General features: G+C 42.7%; 1 protein-coding gene across 1 annotated transcript; it reads right to left on the bottom strand.

Moving 5' to 3' along the window:
- Nucleotides 1-5,486: 5,486 nt before the first annotated feature.
- Nucleotides 5,487-26,615, bottom strand: txnrd2.2 (thioredoxin reductase 2, tandem duplicate 2). The gene is made up of 17 exons (XM_084025627.1): nt 26,502-26,615; nt 25,422-25,487; nt 25,282-25,338; nt 25,029-25,173; nt 24,302-24,376; nt 23,118-23,196; nt 22,322-22,384; nt 22,034-22,104; nt 18,760-18,779; nt 18,288-18,379; nt 18,020-18,194; nt 12,986-13,122; nt 11,226-11,321; nt 10,424-10,516; nt 9,193-9,264; nt 8,549-8,646; nt 5,487-7,935 (listed from the first exon to the last, which is right to left on the bottom strand). Exons 1-17 carry the CDS (start codon nt 26,575-26,577, stop codon nt 7,812-7,814), a joined length of 1,539 nt encoding a protein of 512 aa, XP_083881753.1. The 5' UTR covers nt 26,578-26,615; the 3' UTR covers nt 5,487-7,811.
- Nucleotides 26,616-27,298: the final 683 nt, after the last annotated feature.

A 27,298-nucleotide genomic window follows, 5' to 3' on the forward strand; every position in this document is an offset into this window, starting at 1 on the left:
AGGATGTAGCGGGAAGGACGCACAGGCACTATCAGCTCCACGAAAGCATCCTCCCTTGGAACAGTGAAGAAAGGGAGGCAGCCAGTGTCTCAAGTTAATATACTTATCAGTTCTTTTCTGAACTCCTCTGTAATAATGAAGCTGTTTCTCATGGTCATATCCACTGGGATTAGCAGGAAAGGTTACATTTTTATCTCTGACCCCTGATACAACCAGGAGTAAGCCTTTTTTAATATTTATCCGAGTCACCAATTACACTCATCTTTTACACTGATGCACATACGCTCACATGTGGTGACAACAACTACATGCAAGCTATTCTCCTTCCCAAAGCATTAACTTATAAAATAAGGAATAAGGGTCCTGTTCTGCAGCATCAACATGGATCTGGAACAAAGACGGTATAAAAGAAGTGAACGTATTCATCATGACATCACCTGTTGGTTTGTGAAATACAGTTTTGAAGCCTGGAGTTTGGCATTTTGCCTGTCAACATCTCCGATTTTTTGCAACCGATGAAAGATGAAAGGAAATGACCATATTTGGACTGTGGAGCAGCAACGAGTTGATCGAACAAACACAAGCAACAGAGCGCCACCCTGAGCAGCAACCTTACTGGATCTGGATCCATCTGGATTCTGGTGTGAAGCTGTGAACAAAGTTAGCTTTATAATTCAAGGTCAACTTTATAGCTAAGTGTTAAAGTCATCTTAGTAGCTAACTGTATTAATAGCATGATAGCGACAGTAGCGAGGCCAAGGCAGAGACCTGTCAATCACAAGTAGCCCCGCCCCCTAAAGCATCCCCTGCTTTCTGGTCTGTTGGACTCTAAATGGACCATAATGTACTAAATGAACATCATGCTGGATTGAAGAAGACTTGAAACTAGAGATTGAGACCATAAACGCATGTTTACAATAACATTTACTGAGATAATACATCAAGAGAGAAGTAGGATCATCTCATCTCATAGACTTCCATGCAATCAGACTTCTTGCAACCAGAGGAGTCGCCCCCTGATGGATAGAGAGAATGCAGGTTAAAGGGGCACTTCAACCTTGGCTTCACTTCACGAGATGTTGCCACCTGAGCTGAAACCTGGAAGCTCTTAGCTGAGCCTCAAAATATTAAACTAAACTATGTTTAAATACAGTATATGCTGAGAAGTTTTAAATTGTTCCAGAGCCACGCTTTTATTAGTGGCTAGCCTTTTCCTTTTTGTTGATGATAAAATTGATAACGATATTTGGGATTCCATTTCTTACTCATTTTTATTTCAAAAGAAAGTTTGTTACACAACGACGAGGAGACCTTTACACCAGTCAAGGATCAAAAGTGTTACATTTTTACAAACACTCTGAGGCCTGAGACTTCAGACGATGACGTACATTATCATCTTGATAATCTGTTGCCATCTTTGTACCACTGGCATGGAACACGAGTCAAGTTTAAGACTTAAAATGCCATTGGATGGACAGAACCGAGATGAGCGAGTCGAGAGTCCAGCAGATGCCTCAACATACAGTCACGACCACTCTTCGTGGTGCTGCTGCCACTTCATTTGTCATAGAGGATGACATTAAGGCCAAAGGTTACTTTGCGAAGGCTAATTACTGAGCAGGTTATATATATATACACACACTGGTCTGTGTGCGTGTGTGTGTGTGCGTGCATACCACAGTTTGGCTGTGAATGCGACGCTCCTGTTACACGACCATCGGGAAATTTGTTTGGAAAGCCAGAGCAGAGGTATAGCTCTCCACAGCTTTATTTTTAGGATCGTTCATGTGGACTGAACGCAGGCTGAACACACTCACACCGCGCCATTCAGACATGCAGTATGCGTGGACAACCAAATACAGGCTGTGTGCAAGAGAGCTCATGTTGCCGACACACCCACGCATCCACATTCCCACCTGCCCCCCCACACACACACACACACACACACACACACACACACACACACACAACACCTTGCACACACACATACATGCCACGCAAGCCATCGCTCATCAGATCAGTGACCAACAAATAAACACAGGCAGGCATAACTGTGCAAAGCTAAGCTAAGCAGATACCCGGTACATGCAGAATGTGTGTGTGTGTGATTCATTCGCAAGCCGCTCGTTCCACCACGCAGAGCTTTTAATGGCCGAACAGGAAATACAGAATCAATCAGCGAGGACACGGACAGCAGCCCGAGGGATCTGCATCGCATAACAAGACCATCCCTGCAGCTCGGCCTGCATGCGTGTATTCTTGTATGCATGTTCATGTACGGGGTCGTTGGTAGAAACTCGGGCCGTGCAGGCACTTCCTCACATCTCCAGTCTGATGATTTGGCTGCAGAGTGCGAAGCCCATCACCAAACAGGAAGGTAGCCTCCTTTGATTTATGTGCTGTGACTCAGACTGATAACACTAGAGCCCCCGGAGCAGACCGTTAGAAGCAAACTGACACGCTCTCTGCTCTGCTAGTGTTTGGCAAAACCTTTAGGAAGTGTAATGAAGTAGCTTGTTATTTTTGGTGCAGACGCTTGCTATAGCTAATTATCTCTGTCAGTGATCAAAATGAGGTTTTGAATGCGTGACATCCTAAGGGCTCTGCGAGGCTGTAATTATATACAGTGTGGCAATAAACTAAATAAGTGGTAGACCGATTAATCGGTTAGCCGATTAATGGCATATTGAGATGATCGCCATCGGCCAATGCCTGCGCTCATGAGGCCGGTAAACAAAAAACGTCTGCAGGTCTGTAGGCAGCCTCGTCAGTGTGGCTGCTTTGGAACGATGTTAGCGTTAGATCTAGTTAAGCAAACAGACAATGAACATTTTTATTTTCACATTGTTGTTGTGAAGTAACAAATACATTGCAGTGTTAAAATGTTCAAGTACAGGTCAGGTAGCCAGGTCGCGACCACAACCTCGCTACAGTCGCTACCGTCACTCCCACACTACCAATGCAGTTAGCTACTCAGATTACTTCAACAATGAAGCTAACGTTGTTACCAGCTTCACAACAGAAGCCAGATAGATCCAGATCCAGTAAGGTTGCCGCTTCTGCTTTCGTTCCTCGGATCCGCCCGTTGCTCCTCCGCATATCCATTTATGGTCACTTCCATTCACTGGTTGCAAAACTCCCAACTGTAGTTCACAAACCAAGGGGGAAATGTCACGATGGCTACGTCCACCCAGGAAAATTTGGGGTTCAGTATCTTGTCTGATGTCACTTCAACATGACCTGGAGGAGCCACGGATCAAAATGTCTAATTGGAGGACGACTCGCTTTACCTCCGAGCCACAGCTGCTCTATGTAAATCAAAGTGTACCGACTTTCAGTGTCGTCTATAACATAGCTGTGGAAGCATCGAACTAAAAATCACAAACGTGGCGAAAATGATTTCATGCCAATAAATTGGGCAGTCGATGAGATATTTTAGTTAGTGAAATGATGTTTAAACTTTTTGATGAATGAATAAGAGCTGATCAAGCAGACAGCAAAGAGGTTGTCAGAGGTGCAACAACATCACCATTCAGTCATGTCAAGCAGTGTTTGTTGTGCTGCTTTTGACTGCTGTGATTTGGCATATTCATACAAACACTGTCCCTTTGTTGCACGCCGGCATCAAACAGCAGCTCAATAAATCTCTGTGCTGCTTCCAGAGGTAATAAAACAGCTTCCTGTGTGGCAAGAGACCTGACTAAATGATTTAGGAGCTGAGGTTGCTGATCGTAATTGGTCTCTTAGTGAAGTCCAGGGATCAGAACCACAAACTGATATTGTAGCACATCCTTTTTCCCTTTTGGCCACAGGCACTGGTGTTCTATGTAAGGCTGTGGTCTGCTGGACCAGTCGGGGTAGGCCAAACCTGACCACAGTACTGCTGCACCAAGCTCTCTTCCGAACACCCACTTTGCCGCATTAGCAGCCATGTGTATTGAATTTAGACCATTCTTGAGGGTATCCTGTTCTTATCAGGGGTCAGATAAGCTCATTTCACAGGCCCTCGCCTCTCCTGGGCTACCAACAGGACCCCGCTGTGACAAGTCCACCTCATCTACGTTTCCCCGTGTTTGTGGTTGAATGAAAGGTCATGAAGGGATTCAGTGCGGTGGTTGAATCAAATATGGGCCGGTCTTTGAAACAAACAAGACAACCTTGACATTCCTCAATGGGAGTATTCAGACTCCAGAAAAGATTAAAATATCTCAGAATGAGGAGTTCTCACAGAAGAAAGTGGTGTCTGTGAACTGTGTCAAGTTGTACAGCAAATGAAAGGAGAAGGATACAATGTCATTTCTCATTGTTTTTATACCGTTTGGTTCAGTGGATGGCCTCAGCGGGTTCTTTGAGCATTTGTCTTGAACTTGGGAGGCCAGATGAGGGAGAAACCACAAACCTGGTTGGGAGACTCACCTTGGCTTACCAGTCTGAGGGCCCGTTTGTCTTCATGAAACCTCCTGAAGACCCGCCCCGCCCCGAGCCACTGCAGCCCCTTCCAGGCCCTGCAGGCATCTCGGGCTGACAGCTCCTGAGCCAGATACTGGCAGTACAACAGAGCCGTCATAATTGGCCCCTATTCATTTCTCAGGGATAATCCTCGCCTTGGTTGAGCCTTTTCTGTTCCGAGCTTCATTTTTTCACTCATGTTTACACAAGGTATGCGTCGGTTTCTCCTCCTCCTAAGGCTTTGCTCCGAAGGCGGGCTGTATACCCAGCATGTGTGTTTTAACGTGCGTGTCTGAGGGTTCTGCTCCTCCAGCGTGGCTGCTAGGGCTCAAGACCTGAAGTGACAAAGGCCTTGTGCATGTCTGCCTCTAGACAACTGTCAGCATTCAATGGGCTGGATTAAGACGGAGCATAGGACCGAGCGCACCTTGACATGTTGACATGTTCTACTAAGTGCATTTCAAGGTGGATTTAGCCTGTTTGCTCCATTGTGGAGGGGACAGAGGAGACACAATTGCTTAATGGGACTGGCTATTCTTGAGATGGCAGGTGAACTTTACTCCCGCTGTCTGGGTTAGGACTGACACCGGCCTCATTCTCAGGGTGAGTGAGGCTGCTGTGGATCCTGAGGAGGTTCAGGGGTTTCAGAGAGCTCTGTCCTTAACCAAACAAACACAGTGGAATTTCTGCCATTGTTGGTGCAGAGGGTTGAGTGACAGGGCTGCATAGCAGAGCTGCCTGTCAGCAGAGATGACTCCGGGTCAAAGTGTGACCACCCCATGTGACATTGCTTAATATAAGACATGCAGCATTAGGTACACCTGTACAGATGCAGATTCACTTCAACACTGGCAGCAGTTTTCTCCGGAGGTTTTTTCAATATTTTTATAATGCTGTGAAAAAGCAGATTATTCTCAAAAGGAGTTCAATACTTTGAGAAATACCTTTTTTCTGCTGAGAGTCAGAGGGAAAGATTGATACCACTATCAATGTCTTGTTGACAAACATCACAGCACTAGTCAGTTTTCCTTTTTTAGTCATCTGCAAAGCTAAATTATTGATGTGCTCTAATTTTGGTCAAGAACGGAAATAAGCATAATTTCTCAAATGTTGAAATATTCCTTTAAGTACTTACATTTATAGTCTATGCACATGAATAGACAACACGCGAGCATTCATTGATGTACAACACAGAACAATCAGTGAGCATTGTTAATTTAATAGTTTACATATAAATTATATATAACAAATCTTGAATGGAAAATTACACTTCTGTATTTACAATTGCTAAAGTAGGCGGCCAGGTGACATCAGACCTGCACTCCCCAGTTTTGGGTTTTAGTGCAGGCCATCATTAGCTGGCCAATCTGAAAGTTGAACCCTGACCTTCCCATGGGGCAGCTGAGGCTAACTGGTCAAATCTTGGGCCTGGAGTGACTGCGGTGATCCACAACAACAAATGACATTCAAGTCAGACAGATATGTCGTTAAATAAATGGCATTTTGTGCGTATGAGCAGCCATACTGAGAACAAGATATAGAGCAGATGAGAAAATGCAGGAGGGAAGTGGAAGGTAAAAGGCAAACCGACATTACAGTTACACTGATGGCCTCAATGACTTCCCTCGTGTTGCCTTGGGCCCACCCTCGGGTCTCTGAAGTGGCTCATTAAGCACAGAAACATAGACTCAATTACCCTGGGCAAACACAGCGCTACTGCTTGGTGTTGTGTTGGTTGGCTGGCTGGTAGGTTGGGTCCGTCCGTCTCCTGGCCATCCGACCATCCAACCCCCCCCCCACCCGGCCCCCCCAGGCCCCTGCCGTGCAGCGCTGCAGCATGTGAGCCCTCTGTGCTCCGAGTGATAGAGTCAAGCTGTTCCTGCTGAGCGGAGGTCAGGGTCCTTCAGTCAGCACCTCGGCCCTGAACAGAGCACACAGGAATCCCCCTTCCCTCCCTAACCAGGGTTGAAACTCTGCTCTCTCTCCTCTGGCTCAGGTCCAAATAAACCTGGTACCTCTCTCTCTCTCTCTCTCTTTCCTCTCTCCATCTCCTGGCACACTGTCACTCCCCTCATCGAAATCATTAATCAGGCTGGGCAGATTAGACTTCAAATACAAATAAACTACATCCAGCAGCCTTCTCTTAGGTCCCCCCAATTTCTTAAGCAACCCACGTTATTGACAGACCTCCTCCTCATCCTCTACTTAATAAACCCAAGATGTCCAGTAGAGCCAGCAGGTTGGACACTTGAGCAAACGGCCCATTACTGCTTTATTGATATAAGCAACTGGCCTTATCTTTGAGGGTGATGACTCTTTAGGCCTAACCTGCCATCAATGTAAATACACAACAGATAACACTTATCAGTTTGGCACCACTGCTTTTAAACGTCATCCAAGAGGCACATATCTTTTATAGGGATTAAAGGGATTAAATGTGCAACCTGAATGTATTCAGGCTCATGTTTGACTACTTTATACTGTCTTCCATTCTTAGCTCAAAAAGGGTGAATTGGAGGACAACAGTGCCACCTTTGGGTGACACTGAGTAGTATAGTTATAGTAGAGCTGTCAGAGCACTGTTATCAACAGGTAGAGTTGCCCTGTGGCATTCACACAGACTGTGACAACACACGTCTGTAGTCCCACTCTTTCTTCTTATGCATGGGGATAGAGAAAGGCATGGGAGGAAGAGGAAGGGGTCGGGGGTCTGCTGGGCCCTAAACAAGCGGGGGCTCCCTGGCCAGGTCTTAGCTGGCTGACTGACAGACGGCCCACCGACTGTTTGTGTGTGTCCATGGGAAATGGGGCGGTGTCGTTGCGGCGACAGCTCTGGGGCCATCCATCAGTGTCATGGGGGGGTGGTGTTTGTGGGGGTGTATGGTATGTGTCACCTCCAAGACTAATGGACAGGAAGTACAGCCGGAGAAACAACAATATTTGCAGAATACATATATTCAGAAAAACGTTAGGGTTCGGTCCACCGTTCTTGTATGGTTTCAACAAAACCCTGAGCACAGGCCTTAATCCTGATTGATGAGCCTGTTTATTTAAAAGAAGCTCACTCTGCGGCCCTGACACTCACTAACCTGATCTGTGCTTTTTAGAGGATACACACACAACGTGCATATATACACGGGATAATCAAAGTCTTGGTTATCACATGATGTGTTAATGATTTGCATGACTGGCCTATGAAGAGACGATTCCCAGAGAGAACACCGTGAAACCTTATAAGCTTATAGCCTTATAGAAGGAGAGGGGCAAGAAGAGAGAGCAGGAGAAACCCAGGCTAAACGCTAACGTTCTCCACGGAGGGAACCTGTGTGCTCTCTAACGTTCAGAGACCGAGATGCTTAACCTCAGCAGCCGGTTACCATGGCATCCAAGCCGGATCGCTTTGTGATGTTGACCTTGATCACCTCCTCGGCACAGGTTGGGTGGATGCCTACGGTCTGCAGCAGGTGGGAATACGTTGCTCCGCACCTGAGACACATGGCAATACAAAGGGGGTCATTCACCTGGATTTAACTATGATTCTCTCATGATTGACAACTGTATAAATGATCCAATATCCTCTAAAAATAATAAGTCCATTCATTTATTTTAATTGTTTGCCATCAGTTTGTCCTTGGAAATAAAAGCTTGTGTCTGCTGAGAAAAAGATGTGTTGAATAGTTTCATTTAAGCTTCTCTATATGATGTTCAGAGCATTACTATAGCAGCAAACAATGATTTTCTATTTAAAGAGAGTGAAGTCGCTCTCCATCTGTGTGTGTTGTTCTCCCAAAGTATCTGTGCTTTGTGTACATAGCTCTGAATTTCAAATGTAGCACCTTTCAGGTTGTTTTTAACGAATGACAACAGATCTCTCAGTGATACAGATGCAGGCATCCCATCATATGGCAAAGACAATAAAAGATGTCTAAAACCAAGCTAGAACGAACGTGTAGCTACACTGGCATGTCATTGGTGTCTAACATTTTGTCAACTTCATCACCTAAACACCAGAATGGTTTGGATAGTTGATCCATAGAGCATGAAGGAAATACAAACACCAAATGTACCTTAATTAAAATCGAGGATTTATTAAACTTACTGGAAGGCCATAGCAAAGCCCTGTGTGACTTCTCCAGCGTTTGGGCCGGTGAAGTGCAGACCCAGGATCTTCTGCTCTCCTCCGCGCTCACATATCACCTGAGGAGGTCGAAAAACTCATTTAATCTCAAGATCAAATGAGAAGCCTTTTAGATCACACCCCGTCATATTATGCACCTATTTAACAATATTTGCAAAAAAAAAAACTCTGTAGCTCTGTAGAGCCCACGCCCAAGGAAGGATTTACATCCCTCTTACTTTACACCACTCAAATATTCCTCTTCACTGGTTAATTGTTGTAACTTCCATTTCACTGGGACTTTAAGCCGAGGAGCTGAAGCCTCATCTGCTGTAGCCGACAAAATAACCACCGAGAAGGACAAGTGGATTCCACAGCTGACTTGCTAGGCCACTGACAGAGAAATCAAAGGTTTTCAGGATTATGGTTAAACCTTTCTGACTATTCATTTATAAGCCGATCCCAATAAAAATGTCCTTCAAGCAGAAGTCTGAAACACACCAACCTGAGAAGGCTACTCCTGTCCACAAATATCTCATCTTGCATATAGCACAATGAACTAAATGATATGGTGTCTAAAATAACAACATAATCAGCTTAAAACTTACAAAAGTTTGGTCTCCTACCTTTAAGTAACACTGGCTGGCATCGCGCTCTGCGACGGTGAATTCCAGAGGCTTGTAGAACGCATGGTAGACCTACAGACATAGAAACAGGAATCATAGAAACAGGACAAATGAGATGCATTATTGTGGTCCTGTGAACAGCATGAGCGACTGTGATGTCAAAATACCCTCTTGAGGCTCTTTGCTTCAACCAGCTTACGAATGTGCAAAAAATGGTGATCTTCTCTTGCATACATTCACTTTTGTCAAGAATAGCCACTCTTAGAACATGAGGAGCCTCATGTAAGAATCGGTTTCAAATTAAAAGCAGCACAGATTGTGATTTTTCAATAGCACAAGACAAAATGGTTCATTAAATCTAGTGTCAGGTCATGGTCCACATATTACAGCCCATTCCGATTCTAATGACTATCTCTCACTAACAATGCTTTTGCAAGGCCTTAGGAGCTCCGATTTAAACAAACTATATGAAAATTTCATTAAAGATAGTGATTGATTTCAAACTCCTCAGTGAAAAACGTGTGCAGTTGTGTTTTATTCTCCGGGCGAACATGCCGACACAAGTCGTGCGGGCCGTGCAGCTGTCGGAGGCTGGTGCTGCGGTTCCTCCTCAGATCTAAGCGAGCCTGTCATCACCTCACACACACCTCAATCAGACCTCCTGCTCACCTGTCAGTCACGGGGACGAGCCCCACCTCGCCGCCTAAACCGTTTACCCACAGAGCTGTGCAGGTGTTGGCTAGCATCTGGCACACCGCTCACGTACGCCAGCGTGTCAGAATACTGAGCTGCTTCTGCTGCATCGTGTGTGCGTGTGTCAATGTTTGCTCAGGGATTTATGGGACGTTGGATTTGTTTATACATTTATTGATGGCAGTAACAAGCCAATGACACTGCCTTTGTAACTACCTGTGCATGTGGGACACCTGTCATTTCTTGGCAACAAAAGTAACTTCCTTCCACATATACTGGGGTTAGTTGTAGATCTTGAGGACTTATACAGAGAAAAATATAATTAATAATTAAAATAATTTTAATTAACATATTTTTTACCACTACATTTCAAAGTTTGAGTAAATTTACACTCAAATGGAAATAATCACTTTGAAGGTATGCCTGATTTTTCTTGATTGCATTTAACTTTAAATGGGGACATAACATGAAGGGATTTTATTCAAAATGCTACAAATCCATCCTGTAAATTCACTAGTTGTATAGAGACACATCTTACCTCTATGCCATCTTTCCCAAGCCTCTTCTCAGCGTCCTCCTCAGACAGACCCACACAGCCGTACTCAAGGGGGGTGAACACTGTGGTGGCCACCTGACACACACACACACATTTCATTCAATACCATGGAGGAGACTCTGAAAATTTCATTCAGAATGGAAATAATAATACATGTAATAATATTACTCTTATATATTACTATTACTAGCCAAAGTGCAGGTTGTGATTAAAGGTTGACTCTCCTCTCCTGTTTTTGTGCTTGCTTTGTATGTGTGTGTGTGTGTGTGTGTGTGTGTGTGTGTGTGTGTGTTTTAATTACTATTTCTGCTGATTTTGGATTGTTTTGGGACATATCCTATTTACTGTTATTGTACAAGGTATTTTAAAGTTGATTTATGGGGGGGGGGGTACATAACAATGACATATCATTTTATATTTTTGATAATAAAAGCTAAAAAACTGTGAATATAAAGATATTCCACAATAAAACCTGCACTGAGACTTGCAGAATAACTGAATGTAAACAAACATGTCATCATAATGAATGACGACATTCTGGGAAAAATGCTGGTAGTTTTATAATACGACTCATCCTGAGGAGAGGCTGGAGGTGCAGGGAGATTTGTGTCGGTGTATCAGAGACTCTGAGCACAAACACCAGAAATGGTTAGAATTTGCCTCAAATTAAGCACAAAACAATAGGTTAAAAAAAGACACGAGCTGTGGAAAGAAAGAGGGAAATGACCAGCCTCTCTCTCTCTGTGTGTGTGTGTGTGTGTGTGTGTGTGTGTGTGTGTCTTACGTTGTCGTAGCTCATGAGTTCAGTGCTGCTCCCAGCCAGTCTACGGGCGAGAAGCTTTCCTGCTTTAATGGCTGTTGGGGTCAATTCAGGACGACCCTAAAACAAGACGCAACTGAAGTTACTGAAATATGTGGACATCAAACAGATAACATCGATAGGTCTGCTTCTTAAACATGTGTTTATCTGCTATGAGTAACAGAAGTCTGACGTTCAAACATTAATATTCAGTGCAGAAATAGTGGAAACACAAACACATGACAAGGTGTGCCATGAGTGACTGACATAAGCGACAAGTGCTAAACATTTAAACCATCGAGCACGCTTAAAACAATCTCTGCATCTGTGTTTTGCCTTTATTGTTCTGGGTGTCTGCCAAAACAGACAAACGCATAGCACAGAGACAGACACACACAGACACCGACTGACACCGACTGACACCGACTGACACACACACACACACACACACACACACACACACACACACACACACACACACACACACACACACACACACACACACACACACACACACACACACACACACACACACACACACACACACACACACACACACACACACACACACACACACACACACACACACACACACACACACACACACACACACACACACACACACACACACACACACACACACACACACACACACACACAGGAAGTAAGGCTGCGGGGCAATTCTAAAGGCGTGACTTAAACCTGTTAAATCACCAACGCACATCCTGTTGTCCAACATCCCTGCACCTCTGCATGTATGTGGACGTGTGCTCTGGTATTTGCCATCATGATGCATTTCTTGGCACTCTTATCACAGAGTGGGAAAAAAACAACCACAAACAAAGCACTGGACAAATTGAGTTATCAACCCCACTGCTAAACCTGAATTAAAAAAAGCCTCCCTGTGAAAAGCTGACAGACGTATTGGGGTGAAGCACAACTCATCAAAGTGAAGTGTCAATCAAAAAGAGTGCGTGTGGGTGTCATGAGGCCTGGGAGGCAGGGAGGAAGCACACAGCTGGTCACGATGAAAAAACAACACTGACATTACATGCAGCAGGTATAACTAGTACTAACATGGGTGGATCAGCCTGAAGACACAGTGGCAACGCCAGAGACTGTAGGCTTCACTTCATACGGTTCATTCTGTATATGTATATACCTTTAACAAAATGGCTATTATTTGGTGTACTAACTATGCTCATTTCTATATCTATATTTGAAATGAACACTTTTTACATAGCAGAGGGTTTGTGAGACCTGGAACGATGAGGAGCTAAAGCCAATGTCATCAAACCAAGGTTACCACCTCTTTACATCTGAGACACTAGAAGTCTCTACAACCTTAATTCATGGTAAGGATCTATGTCTTCGTAACAGCGAACAGGTGTTAGGGAATAGCTAAAGCTCCTTTACAGGAAGCATGCATTTATACATATAGGTCTTCATTAACCTTGTGATGAGCATAAACATTTGTTTATTAGTGTCAACAACATCTACCTACTACAGATTCTAATGAATTAATGACATGCACATGTCATATGATAGAGAGCCTATATGTGTGTTAAAGATTAAAATAGTCCCATATTATTCTCTCATGGAGCTAAAAGAGCTGAATGTAGACCGTACAGCTTGTACAGTATTATTTTTCAGTCTAAACTTATCATTTATGTGGCGTTTTCCCATCCACGACTGTTATCGGGGCTGTTTCTGCTGTCAGTGTGGTGTCCGTTGACAACGCCTACCTCGCCGATGTCACCAAAAGCGTAGATGTTTGGCACCGAGGTGGAATCGTCAGCGCCCACAACTATTTTCCCTGTCTCCTTTCTGAGCTGCACGCCAAGCTTGTCCAGGCCCAGGGCTTTGGTTTCAGGGACTCGGCCTGAGGGCAGTGGAAGGAAACAACACAGGGAGAATATTACGTTACAGCCCAGGAGAGATAGATATGTGGGGGGGGGGGGCTCTCTACAGCGTTAACAACACATTCTGCTGAGGTTCTACGGTATGTACCAACACTGCATACAGACAACCTAGTGGGTACTGCTTAATCGGGTTATATACTACTGCATATGTGCACACTGTGTCCACGCATACAGCTGGAATACTAGGAGTGATAATAAGGCTCCCTGATTCACCTCCCTGGGTGACAATCTGATAGAAACTCTACAGGGAACCTTCCAGAAGGCAACCTTGAGGGACCGCCGACAATGAAAGAATTGACTGTTTCAGCGGACTGTGTTGCTTAAAAGCTTTTCCACGCAGACAATAAAACTCCGGGAGCATACTAACAATTGCTGAAACAAAAAGATGAATTAGTTTATTCTGTTAGCATACTCACACTTACTAAACAATGTACTGTTTTGCCTGATGGTGGTACTAAAAGAGAAGTCAGGGGAGAACTAGGCTCAATCAAATGTCTCCTCTGGAGACTTTGAATATATGTAGCACATATCTTTTTTTCATGACCAAATCTGTCAACACTCAGGATGTTGTAATATACCGTCATTGATGATAACTGTGATATTTAAAAAATAAATATTGATATGGTTTTAATAAAACCTGTATTATAATACTGTGTAAAAAATACAGTAGCTCTTCAATCATTTTATATTCACAGTTATGATTACAACTCTCTCTCTCCACCTCCCTCCACTTTTGGGTTGTAATTGATTTACCAAAAAAAGAGACTAAAGCCACAACAAAGGTGGAAAGTGAATTTCACTGATAGAATTTTGTTTTAAAATGTTGTAATGTAGAGATAGTGATATCATTATTGTGAATTGTTTTGGCTACGAAAGTCATTAGTAAAGATCTGATTATATTATATTAATTAGCAATTACAAGCTCAAATATAACAACACAAGTACCAACATTGGCCTTAAAATACAAATCAATCAATCGAGAGAGAGAGAGAGAGAGAGAGAGAGAGAGAGAGAGAGAGAGAGAGAGAGAGAGAGAGAGAGAGAGATGATCTCGACCGTTGCTGGGAATCAGTATCCCTTCAACCCCCCAGGACACCCAAAGGTGTGATTTCTGACACTTCCTGGGGGGCGGCTGACTGATGCTGTCGTCACAGAGTCTCTATGGTGATGGGGCATGGACCACCCCCCCACCCCCCACTCCTCTCCATAGCTCCTCACAACCTGCCTGGGTAGCATAATAAACACCCGGCACTGAGCTACCCATGTAGATGCTATCGGACAGCAAAAATAACAAACCCCCGAGACCCGTTTTCCTGGCTGGAGCCAAAGAACAACGTCCTCCCCCTCTTCTCAGGCCGGGGGGCTGCAGGGACCCGTCTAGTGCTCAACAGCATGGGTGGCTGAAGGCGATGGGGAGCACAGAGAATGAGGAGAGGGGGGAAGTCATGTCCAATCCCCAAAAGCAAGACTTGTAAATATTTTCTTCTCCTTTAGGTCCACAACACTGGAATAGTCTGCATACATGTCATTCACTCATTCTCAGAATCTATAGAGGATTATACTCAAATTAGGTGAAGCTATTTTAATTTTGAAATGTAATTTTTTTTATCCAAACATCTGATTCTCTATGCATTACAAAAAGAAAGAAGAAGAAACAGAATATCCCCTTAGATTGAATACTGCCATATCTCCAAGGCCTTAAATATTTCCCTAATTTTACATTCATGAGTATATCAATTATATATAAATGGTTTACATCACTATCATGTAGTGGTCATCTGATTGATCGTAGCTGTGTAAACAGTGAAGGAATAACACAGCTGTAATCACATAAAATACATAGCTTCATACTTTATATGAGCATTTAATAGGACTATGACTGACTATTTATTTAGAAAATACTATGTATTTATACATTGATCATTTTTACATTGATAATCGTGTTGTATATGCTGATAATTACATTTTAGTGTAAACATATTTAATAATTTACTTATGAATTCCTGAAAAGGATGGTTGAGAATAAACACACGCACACTAATCTGATTCTGAACAAAGCTTGTTGTGACATTAAGAGGAAGCCTTAAGACTGCTACAGGCTAATTAGCCACAACAACCCTCCACTAGCTGACATGAGAGCTGAACACTTATCTGATCAATCAAATGAACAAAGACAAAAGGGAGAGCGATGTGAGCGGAGACTGTTTTTCTTGGGGAAATAATCGGACAGGATGCCAAAAATTGATTACATGTTCTATTTGAGGCCAAAAAAGATTTTAAGATGCAAATTGATAAAGAGCTCGCTAGCTATAGAACAAAGATTATTGCTTGTGTTGTTTCCACTGTCCATCAAATCGGATGAAATCCCACCCACACAGTCCCTTTTTTTCTAAACATTAAATTATTGCTTATTAATTTAAATTTATAGGGAAAAAAAATGGAAAGATTTAAAACCACATTTTAAGGGGCCTGTCTCAGAAAATAAAGTCAGCTGTTGATTCTTTAAACTGGGTATTCAAATTAATAGTTTAAGACTCAGCAAGATGCTGTCTGACCTTTCAATTCAGACATTTAAATAGAGATTTGTGCAAGCTCAAACATATAAGAGGACAATGCATTCATAATTGAAAAAAAAATAGAAAAACACATTTTGAATATCCTTTTCTCTGCAACACACTGGTTTGTTTCATTTTTCACAATCACCTATGCTGCACCATGATGGTACTGCCACAGAATCCCTAATAAATAAAAGTCTATTTTTCTTCACTATTGTTATTATACTACATATTATTATCAATTGTACTGCAACAAAAAGGTATTTGAGAAGCCACAGGGTAATAGAGACCGGGAGAACAACATCCAGGGATGTCATCGATAACTTATAGTCCGCGTCAGGCAAATGTCTTTTAAAAAACTAGGAAATGTTTTCAAATGGCATCCTTCAGTACTGTAGAGCGCAGCGAGACGGAAGACTAATGTGGCCATGCATGTAGACAGGAAGTGTGGAAATGTTCTGTTTCCTGGTGTGTTTCTGCTGGCACACCTGGACAGGGGAGCGGCCATGAGGCCAGGAAGGAGCAGGGGAAAGGTGGAGGGAGGCAGGGCCAAGGAGAAGGATGTGGCAGGCTGTGGTGATACTGTCCCGCGTTCCCTCTGGCCTTTAATAACTCCACAGAGGCCTGGGACCCTGCCTGGCCCCTAGTGTAAGGTCACAGTAAAGGGAAGTGGCCTTGTACTCATAACTCCTGCATGCACACATCAAAGAGCAGAGGCCACATTGTTGCTGGTTCTCACTGAACTGTATGGGAACAAACATTGTCGTGGATATAGCTGGGTGCTTGCAAGGTTTTAGCTAGTAGTGCTAACACAAGGATATCGCTGCTTGTGTTATGACTTAATGTGTGACATGATTTTTATTATAAAAAGGTGAAGGAAATTAAAGTTTTGGTTATCAGCAAATTAAGAACAACTAACAAATATTGTGCTGCATTTAAGTTTGAAATGTAATGTGAAAGAGGCTTAAACCAGGCTAAAATTATCAACAGTTTGGTGCACTGTGGTTGCAATCGAAAATCATTTGCCAGGCCCCAAAATGTCTGCTTGAGAACTCTTGCTCTCGTGAATATTAGGAAACAGGAAATCAGCATCTCACGCTTGACACCTACTGATATATGCAGTCAATGCAAATGTCATTCTCACCAGCAGTCCTACGCTGAGACAATGTGGGAAGTCAACAAACGAACGTCATCTCAGCTGCAAGGTCACGCACATCCTTGTCGCTGTCACACGCATGGAGCAAGAGCCAACCATCTCTCCTTCCACAACACTAAAAACACAGTCTGAGCACTGGCGGCGCCTCTAAACCCACTCCACACAAATAAGCTGGCGGCAGTGGCCCTCCATTGCTACTCACACTGCTGGTGGAATGGGAGTATAAAGAAAGAATGGACAGATGAGAATGCTGCTGTAATGACAGGCCGAGGGCCGCGGGCAGGGATGGCAGTGACAGATGCAGAGTTGGTTTCCGCAGGGCTGGCATGGGCAGGAAGGCCCAGCGTGGGAGAACAAAGAGGGGAACGCGGTGACCCTGTGCCTGGGTGCATCCTGCCCTGTCCTGCCCCTCTCCAGCCAGAGAGCCAGTGGAGGGTGATTAACACTTCCCTTGTCCATTCCCAGAACTCAGACTTTATTACTTTGTTTTCAGCCTTGATTCTACTGCTATCTGCTGACACTGCACTCTATTGGGAATGACAATGAAAAAATGGTATCAGGGAGCAAAGTCACACCGGTGTTTTTTAATTTCATGGATATAAACAGGGAACAATATGGCTAGTATATTTAAAACATGGGATAAGTAGTCCATTACTATACTGTTCACTGCACTGATTCACCATCAATTTACCTACAAAGTCGAGTTCATCATAATTCAGGCCTTTTATCTGGATTAGCAAGGTAGCTTCATTATTAAAAGGAGTCTACAGGAAGTGGCTACAGCGTATGCCATGTAACTGCAATGCCCAGGGTTTGATTCTGGCCTTGGGACCTTTGTTGCCTGGTCCTTGGTGTTTTGTCTCTACGCAGACGAGTCTCAGTCAATACAAGTGTAAACCAACACAAGTCCAATTCAAGTCACAAGTAAAGTCAGTTGCTATTCTTATTACAACACTAATTTAAAAAGGTTCCTTCAAAAGATGCACATGGTGTTGATCACTTAAGTGTGTCAAAGGCTCAAGTCTAAAGCCTTGGCATCTCCTTCTACCACCTGACCTTCATGTGGAGGGTATGAGAGGGTTCCTGAAGCGCATTATGAATTCAGGCTTGTTTCAAATTGAAGTGAACTGCTACGCACAGACTCACCAACTGCCCATAACACAGAGTCATATGTGTCCTTGTGTTCGCTGCCTGTGCGGGTGTCGGTCCAGGTCACCTGCAGAGCTCCCGAGGAGAGTTTGTCCACTCTCTTTGGGACACACTTCCATGCAAACTTCGTGCCATATGCATCCATGTAGTCTGTGACTAGACCTGCCATTTGCTGCATTAACCAAAAGAGAATATCAACTTTTTAATGTGGGAAAAAAACTCTATGGAAAGATCTATAGATAGAATGTACTTTAGGGAGCAATACCTGATCAAACCCCCGGAGGGCGATGCTGCGGACCATCACTGTGGTGTCCAAGCCAATGCCGGTGAGGAAGCCCGCACACTCCAGAGCTACATCTGAACACCAGGTTGAGGAGTTAACTACTTTTCTTGATTTGCACGTCCAGTTGCACTGGATGTGTAGCCATAAGCCAGACACTCCACAACAAGAAAGTAGATTAAAAAGAAGGTCAGATCACAGCGATGCAGCAGGAAACTGGGTTTAGAAAAATGTCATATTGTTTCTTTTATCATGGTTAAGCGTACATGATGCATCATGTGTACTGAAGACTGCTGACATGGCACACTGAGTTTAAAACATGTGTTATTTGTAGCTATTGAACCTGGTCTGATGACAATGTTTTTATTAAGTTAATAACTTCCCAATATCTCTACTCATTACCAGCAGATTTTATAAAGTGGCCCCATTTACAAGCTGTCTGGCAGACAAAGGATACAGCTGGCTCCAACCACAAGCCTGCAAAACACAAATAAACAGAAGCCGTTAGCCAAAGTAATAATGCAATAAAAACATGTCCATTCAATCGTGCAGCACACTTTTTGCCAAATAAAATAAAGTCCAAAGTTGAAAATGTTTACTTTAAAATCCACAAATTAGAGAGGCGATGAATTACAAAACTTCAGAACCTGAGAGGGAAGTGAAGACGTGTGAAGAAAATGAAGAAAACAGGGACAGTAAAAGGTATGTGTGAGTTTGCAGTGTCAGTGTGTGTGTGTGTGTGTGTGTGTGTGTGTGTGTGTGTGGTCCAGGTAAATCACACTTCTAAACCAGCCCTGAGATCTGTAGCACTGTAGCGCTAATTGCCAGCGTTTAGGCTAATCCCTGCAGATGGGGTGTGCCATGTTCAGGGCTCAAGTCCACACATCAGCCAGCTGAGTGATGCCCGTCACCCGCATGGATGAGGCCCTTCTCTCCCTTGTTTTTACCTCTTCAACCCAGACCTCCTTCCCTTAGGTCTGCTCCACATGACAACTCTGGCTGCCTGCGGCACATCCTGCCCTCGTCCGTGCTAACACAAACCACTAAAAGCCCTGGTGCTCGCTTCTCTGTGTCTGTGTAATGCACAGCTGCACTTAGCACATATTGTGAAGTGGCTTAAAGAAGATTAGGCAAAGAGCTTTAGCTTGATTCTACATTTTCATCACTGAGAAACTGTCTCTTTTCCTCCGGCCCTTCTTCTTTATCATTGTGTTCCAGTCTGAGTCTGTACAGCTGCTACATTTATCATTTAAAAGATGATGCGATGAGATCCCTTACAACCCTTCTGACCCCTTTCTACAATGGGGACATTTAGGGGGCACAGCGGCAGCGACAGGCAGGTTAAACAGCGGCTGCCTGGTCATGGAAACACTGACATGTTTCAGCTAAAAGCCTCCTACAGTCATTCCAAGAAATAAGGAGATGCTTTCTGCACTACTTGAATCAAATTAAATAGCCAACTCTGTAAATGTAGTTTATGCATGACAGAATGAACTATTTACATGTGTACTTTTTTTTTCTTTTCTCCATCTTTGTGCATTGATACAATCTGTTTTGTTTCACTTGTTGTGTCCATATGATCTGTGAAAAAGTATGAAAATCAATACATATATATTCAGCAACAGCGTGTGTAGTATTTTTTTAACATATAGTAAATTCTGCAGTAGTCATTTCAATGGCCAGATATTTTAAAGGTGCATAATACAAGATTGGGAGTATTTCGATTGCCTCTCAAAGGATCTCAACACGGCGCAGAGTGGCCTTAAGCTAGCCAGTGGAGCGCGCTCACATGAAAGAACATGTTGCTGGTCCAGTACATGAAAGCTTGGATAACACACACAGAGAGAGAGCCACTTCTTTCTCTGCTCAGAGAGACACCACTCCACTTTATCTTTACATAGCAAACCGTTGTTTGCTGCATTATTTATTGTCTGTCTGAAATGAGGGGGATAATCATATCCAGGTCATTTACCACAGACACGCACACCTTTATTATCTAACAGTAATCATACAGTGCATACAATACTCAAAGTTACTGTAAAGGATTGTAATCTGCCAGTTGGGAGAGGTGTGTATGTTTGGCAGCCAGGGCTGCTGTGAACCTTGTAATGCTAGAGTGTAATTTTCGGATCACGCGTGGGACATTTTGCTGTTCATGGTATTAAAAAAGGCACACGAGTGTGCATATGACCCTGCGTGTGAATGTTTTCTTTCTCTACAATAGCTGGGAAGTTATGCTGGAGCCATCTGGGCTGCTTTCGCAATGAACCGCTGAAAGATATTCCCGGGAAGTGTCGCACTTTGTCCACTACACACAATGCACAGTTAGACCCCCAGCATGAATCCTTAGACCAGTATCAGTCCTGCTGGCACGCGCTCCTGCCTTCTCATGATAGCATGATGATGGCAGCTAGTTCTGGGCTCCGGCTCCCGGGGCCAAATCTGTCACTCAGGTGTGCATGTGTTCCAAAACCCATTAGACACGCATCACTCACCTAGACCCCCTCCCACACCAGCCCTGCTGGCATAAACAGCCTCCTGGACCCTCAGCTGCACTGCTGAAAGCTGAGCAGCACAACAACATCTCCAGCTCCGGCCACAGTGTGCGGTTTACCCTTACAGAGCACGCTAATGCTAACCCACAGCTAACCCCTCACAGCCTGCGGTTAGGTAGAGGACTAACCATGACACTCTTCATCAAAGGACTTCCTGAGCTGAAGTGGATAATTATGCTTCATATAGAGAGGTGTTTTGTTGAATGGATGAATGCTCCAATGGTACTTGTTCAAGGATGGCTACAGGGCACTTTTGTATTGCCACCAAGTGGTCAAAAAGTTGAATAGCATACATATTACCAAACATACACTACACTGGAATGCCACACATTTTAAAATCAAACATTCGAAGGAACTGACACTCCTACATAAAGGAGAAACGAAAGTGAATTAAGTGCTGCATACCCATCAACCCCCAAAACAAACAAACAAAAAAAAAACAATCATTAGACAAAATCTGGATTTAAAAAAGGAACTAATTAAAAACAATTAAAAACTGCCCCAGGTGCAGGCAGCCTGGATACATATGAAGCTTACATATCAGAATAATTATTTCCGCTCATCTCTCACCGTGAAGCAAACAACCCAGGTATACCACAACCACTAGTCACTGTCTGCGCGTTGTGCCAAGAGGAAACGTCAGGGAAAGACCAATTAACCAGGTGATGACAGGGGGCTAAATGGCTGGATTAAAGGGCTTGTTCTGTAAAGGTCAGGATGCACGCTGCTAATCGGAATCATGAGGCGAAGACAGGCTGACAGGAAGGGAGAAAAACAAACCCCATGTCACTGATGAATGATTACAGTGCGTGACAGTGGGACGTGTCGTGTCAGCGTGGGGAGTTAAAGCGAGACATTAATACTGCAGAGGTTAGAGGTTCTGTTTTCCTTGTTGCTCATTGTACTGAGAATGATGGCAACAATCCTACACATGCATCAATTCCAGGGTGATATCAAAACGTTCATTGTCTTCAATGTTGATAGTTTTCGTGTAAAAAGAAAAAAAAGAAAGAAAGGAAAAAAAACGTGCTTTTTACTTTTAGTATTGTGGCATAACCGACGCTGTATGAAGGTCATCTTCACAGCAAGTAATCAGATGTAGACTGACTGGATAATATCTGCTCAATAATGCAATATAATATATGCCGTGTGTGGGAAGGTGAAGGGTGTCCTCACGTTTTGCCAGGCGACTTTTTCAGCCAGAAGATGTCGTCACTGGTGATGCCATGCTCTGCTGCTCCTGGGATCTGTAACCACAGTTAAAGCTGTGATCTAGCCTCAGTGTGTTAAGGCTTGGAAAGTACACGTACGGCTTCCAAACCACATTCTACATCACTTCAGGGGTTTTGGCAACTCCTTTCCATTTGCTTTTTTTCACCTGGTAACCAATGAACCTAACAACACATGCTGGCAGGGGAAAAGAGAAACGTGTTGGGGTGGAATGACAGCAGCAGTGCTACTTACATTTGTGGGGTAATTGGGCCGTCCACCTGTGGCGATCACAATGTTCTTGGCAGTCAGGATCGTCTGTATGAGAGGAGGGAAATGTGAAGTAATAGCTTTTGCTCGTATCCTTCAGAAAACAAGGAAATGTCAAATGAAGCAAGTGGCCTCGTCAGTGCTCTGTATTCAGGTGATGATGGAAACCTTGTGATGTCACTGAAACAAGTAGCAGCACTCTCAGTGGGTACGGAGGTGTTGAATTTACATTTGCACATAAATTAATGATTCAGAAAGAATGACTGGACTTACTTAGAAGGACTGACTTAATCAAATACACAGTATTACAGGTGATTGGATGAACCATCAGTCAATCAAGGCGAGGCGGGAGGAGAGCAAAAAACATTTGCATCAAGAAAAGCTTTCAGAGTCTTCTTTGCTCCTCTTTCATTGAAGAAATAATCTCCACTTCTACAGTACACAAACGCATTACTTGAAGCCAGACGGGAAGGATTTTTGGGTGATATGTGATCCTGCGATTCTCGCATGATCTTGTGACATTGTGAGAATCCAGCTATCGAAACGAGGAAAGAAATGTTTTGCTAGGAATGTGTAAAACTGTTAAGTGCACCAGTACCACATGTTCTAAATAGGACTAAAACTACTTAAGTTTTCTTTCAGGTGAAGTTAATTTCTTGATGCACTCATATTGAGTAAGAGTAATTCATACAGTCTTGATTGTGGTCTTAATGATTGACATCAAATCATCAGTTTAGGGCTGAATGCATGTAACAATTAAAAGAATGGATGAGCAGCCCACCTCTTTCCCTGCTTTAGTGAGTCCTTTAAGAGTGTGTTCATCCACCAGACTTCCTTTGAAGTTCAGATACTTCACCTTCCTGCAAAACAGAGAATCCACAGATGGACAGATTAACCTACTGTGGTACTACAGATCAACCACAGTAACTGTGGTGGATTAACTTCATATCCCCCATCACCATTTCTCTATTATTTCCTGCTAATTCCCAACATATACTACGTCCTACATATTTGATCTTTGTAAGCTTTAATCTTGAGAAGGAAACCAAAACATTTCAATTGTGATTTTGTACTTGTCATATTTATGTAACTCATTAGTAAGCCAGCGCTGCTGCCATGTAGCGTTTTTTTTAAAACCACCACTTTAATTGGAATAGATTGTTGGATGATACATTTAATTTTATTCTCATTTAATTGAAATCCTGCTCATTAGATACACCGATTGAAAATCAGTTTTTGATTAAAAGGAATCTGTTTGAAAATACACTCTTAAATTAAGTTATTTTGTACAATGTAAAGAGACAAATCACTATACCAACAAATGCTATTCTAAATGCTTGTGTACTAACTTGGATACTACTAACAACTATATAACTTTGTTGCTTACAGAAAAACCTAACTTAATTATTAATTTGTGTGCTCATTTATTGTTATATTTGTAACGAATACACAAGTGGGGAATCACTGTGGTTAACAACACCTCTCTGCTCTCAAGGCTAATTGTTAATTAATAGATAGAAAACAAAATGATATTAGCAAATATTAGATATTAGAAAAGCATTACTGATATGCTGCGTCCAAGGTAATTATCTCACTGGAATGAGAACATATTGGGTTAAGCTCGGGTACATTCACAGAGGTTAACACCTGTTTGCCCTCCAGACAGCCACTCAATCAACATGTGGTTGCTGACTATCACTCCTTCAGCTGTGTGCCAGTAGAAGTGTACAGCCTTCAGCAATAGTTCATGTCATACAAATGAGCAAAGAATTAAAGAACATATTCCAATGCTTCATGCAAATTCAACTTATATAGGTTGGAATTTTGTGCATATACGAATTCAATATCTGTAAATAATTTACAAGAAAAGAAATGTGTGGGATAAATACCTTGAAATAAATTATTAAACGAAACATCATGCATCTAAGAAGTCACAATACAGCAAGCAGAGCTGGAGTCACATACTTGTCCTGAAGCTGAACTCTGTGACCCCAGTTCAGAGACCTGACGTGGTTTTGAACAGCCTCTGCCATGGTGTCCCTGGAAAACACACCAGAGTAACACTGTAAACATTCCTGACCAAACTGGCATGACACAGAGGAAAAGATGCATCAAGCTGCAACTGTTTATGCCACTCAGACATAGCTGAATAATGGGAATCATAATGGAAATAATGTTTATTAACACCATATAACCAAATTATATGAATTAAGAGTATATTAAAGTAAGTTAAGTATCATTGTCCATCAGAGAACCATGAACCATTGGTTTCTGCCTTATCATTTGTACATGTGCTTTTCTTTGGACATGTTAACAGGATTCATTCATCTGGCCTGTGAGCATGTTTCCTTTGTGAATTCTGTTTTTATTTTAGTAATAGACTGTAAATTAATCCTTTATTAGTCACACAATGGGGAAATTTACAAAATGTACAAAGGTAAAACATGTAAAGGTAAAACATGAAGTGAGCAACAACAATGTATGAAATAGTTGTAATATAATACGTAATAATTAATAACTAGTATATTTCATCTTTACATCTTTTAAAAACAAAGCAATAGCACCAACCCCATTACCATCAAAGAACTAATTTTCCAACCACAAGTCACCTTTTTGTCCTACTGCAATTACATCACTAGATGGTGCTGTGTAGCTACCCTTTAACTGTAAGAAAAACTATTGGTTGACCTACCAGTCATGGCTGATTGGCCCTGAGATCTGCCAGCCATACTTCTTAGCATCTTTGACTGCAGTGCCAAGCAGAGCAGCCTGGTGCATGAGCTTCTTAGGAATGCAACCAACATTAACACATGTACCACCAAGACCCCACTTGGTACCTGTTTGGAAACGCATTTCAAGAAGACATTCACAGTGGGGTCTTCAAACATCAAATAATTATTTTGGTAATTATCTAGCACAACAGGTTGAGAAAAAAAGGAATTTACCTTTAACAGATGGCTCCACATAATCTAGAACAGCAACTTTCTGTCCCAACTGCGCCGCTGTAAATACAGATACATTGCGAGTGTGTTATTAGAAGCATACATGCCAAAACATTATGGAATAACAGGCAAAGTCATCTCACCTTCTTTGGAACAGGCAAGGCCTCCTGAACCGCCACCAATAACCACCAGGTCATAGTCATACTTCCCTATACATTGAATGAGGAATAGTAGACACAGTTAGTTATGAACCTATACGTTTTACATGTTCCTCACATACAGTATACTGTAACTACATAGGGTGTCTGGGGCATTGTCTTAATACGCAAATTAAGCAGTTTCGCTTTAATGACGCAGTTTTTAAATATAGAGCAAATGTGTATTCATTTGTGTAATATAAGTCACTAGCGTTAGCTAAATTAATATAACGGCAGTGGCGTCACTTCAGTAACGTTAATGTGCTTTCTCACACTGGTATCTGAGCTGAGAAACGCTATGAAGTTAGCTAATGCTAGCTAGTATCTAACGTCACATCAGGAAGGAGGGATATTTACTTTACGTTGCGTCCGCAGCAGCTATGTGCTGTTAGGGACTGTTCGTAATGTATTTAAAATTTTCGGATCTCTGACGAATGGTCAGGTATTCATATTTCACAGCAATAACATCGTGTGACGAACATCTGCTCCAGTCGCAAAGCTCGCCGACTGTGTGAATGCGTAAGTTAATAGTCGGATAATATGACTGCCCCGTCATAACCGCACTACTTGATCTGACTGATTACATGAATGAGTTAAGTGCGCTGATAGCTTAGTGGTAGAGTTACCGCCCCATGTACCGAGGCTCCCTGCAACGGTCCCGTAGACTTCACCATCCAAACATCACAGTAATTCATTTATACATCAGTAGAACATTTCAACAGCAGTTCAACAGCACAGCTTTCTATAATTGCGTTTTGCCAAATAACCCACATTTAAACACAGGCGTGCTGAACCAGCTAGTCACTAACCAGTTCTGGCTCGGTTCACTGTGGCCGTTAAACCAGCCGAGGAACTCAGAATAGAGAGGTTCTGGGTGACGGAGGACACCAGATGTAAGCTAGTGAGTCACAGCAGAGTTGCTGCTGGTTTGTAACTTGGCGGTGTGGAACAACTCCAAGCATTAGCCTGAGTCCGTGTCCTTCTCTAGTATCTACACAAATACATATATGTACAAAATAATTTTACCTGTCAGGTTTCTCGTCAAAACATGCAAACAATTAGTCCTTCTCCACCGGTGTCTGCCCCTCCACAAGGCAGCCATGTTGTTGTTATGAAAGGACCCAGGCTGGCGATGTGCTGGCTAGAGAATTGCCTGAAAAGTTGTCACAACCACTAGGGGCGCTAAAGACACTGGTCCTGACCAGTGGCACAGTGGTCGTGACCAGCTGCTCTGTGATCTGTTCTGTTGTTTGGACCAGCTGAGTGATCTGTGAAGTGTTTGTTTGTTTGTATTTATTTTTAATACAACTTTTCCCTTTTCTCACTGTTAGCAGAATAGCCTAAATGTGAGAAGCCATAATCATTTGTCTATCCAATGTTATTGATCACTTTTATTAATAGAAATCGTAATAACAATGATTAAATTATTATTATTAGTCATAGTTGTATGAGTAGTACTTTCAATTATGCAGGCCCATGTCAATCGATCAGGACCACTTAGCCTAACTCCTTATTGGAGAGAACTGAAGATTAATTTTCCGTTGGTTTTTCGATCATGCCATGGCTGCATGATCACTGCCTCTAAACCAATGAAATGAAGGAAACGGTTGGTGATTAAGTTACTGGCCAATCAGGAGCAATTTCCAATTTTGATGCCAGGTGTGATAATATTGATCATATGCCATATGCTCATTCTAAATCCAAGAAGAGCCAATATGGTCTTGGATATCTATTCACTTGGATTCCCATTCCCATTCCAACGATCTGAGTAAGTAATCTTTGACTTTTATTATGTTTTCATTGTTATTCGTCGAGATATGTTT

This window comes from Eutrigla gurnardus (assembly GCF_963514095.1).
Source record: "Eutrigla gurnardus genome assembly, chromosome: 13".
Classification (NCBI taxonomy): Eukaryota; Metazoa; Chordata; class Actinopteri; order Perciformes; family Triglidae; genus Eutrigla; species Eutrigla gurnardus.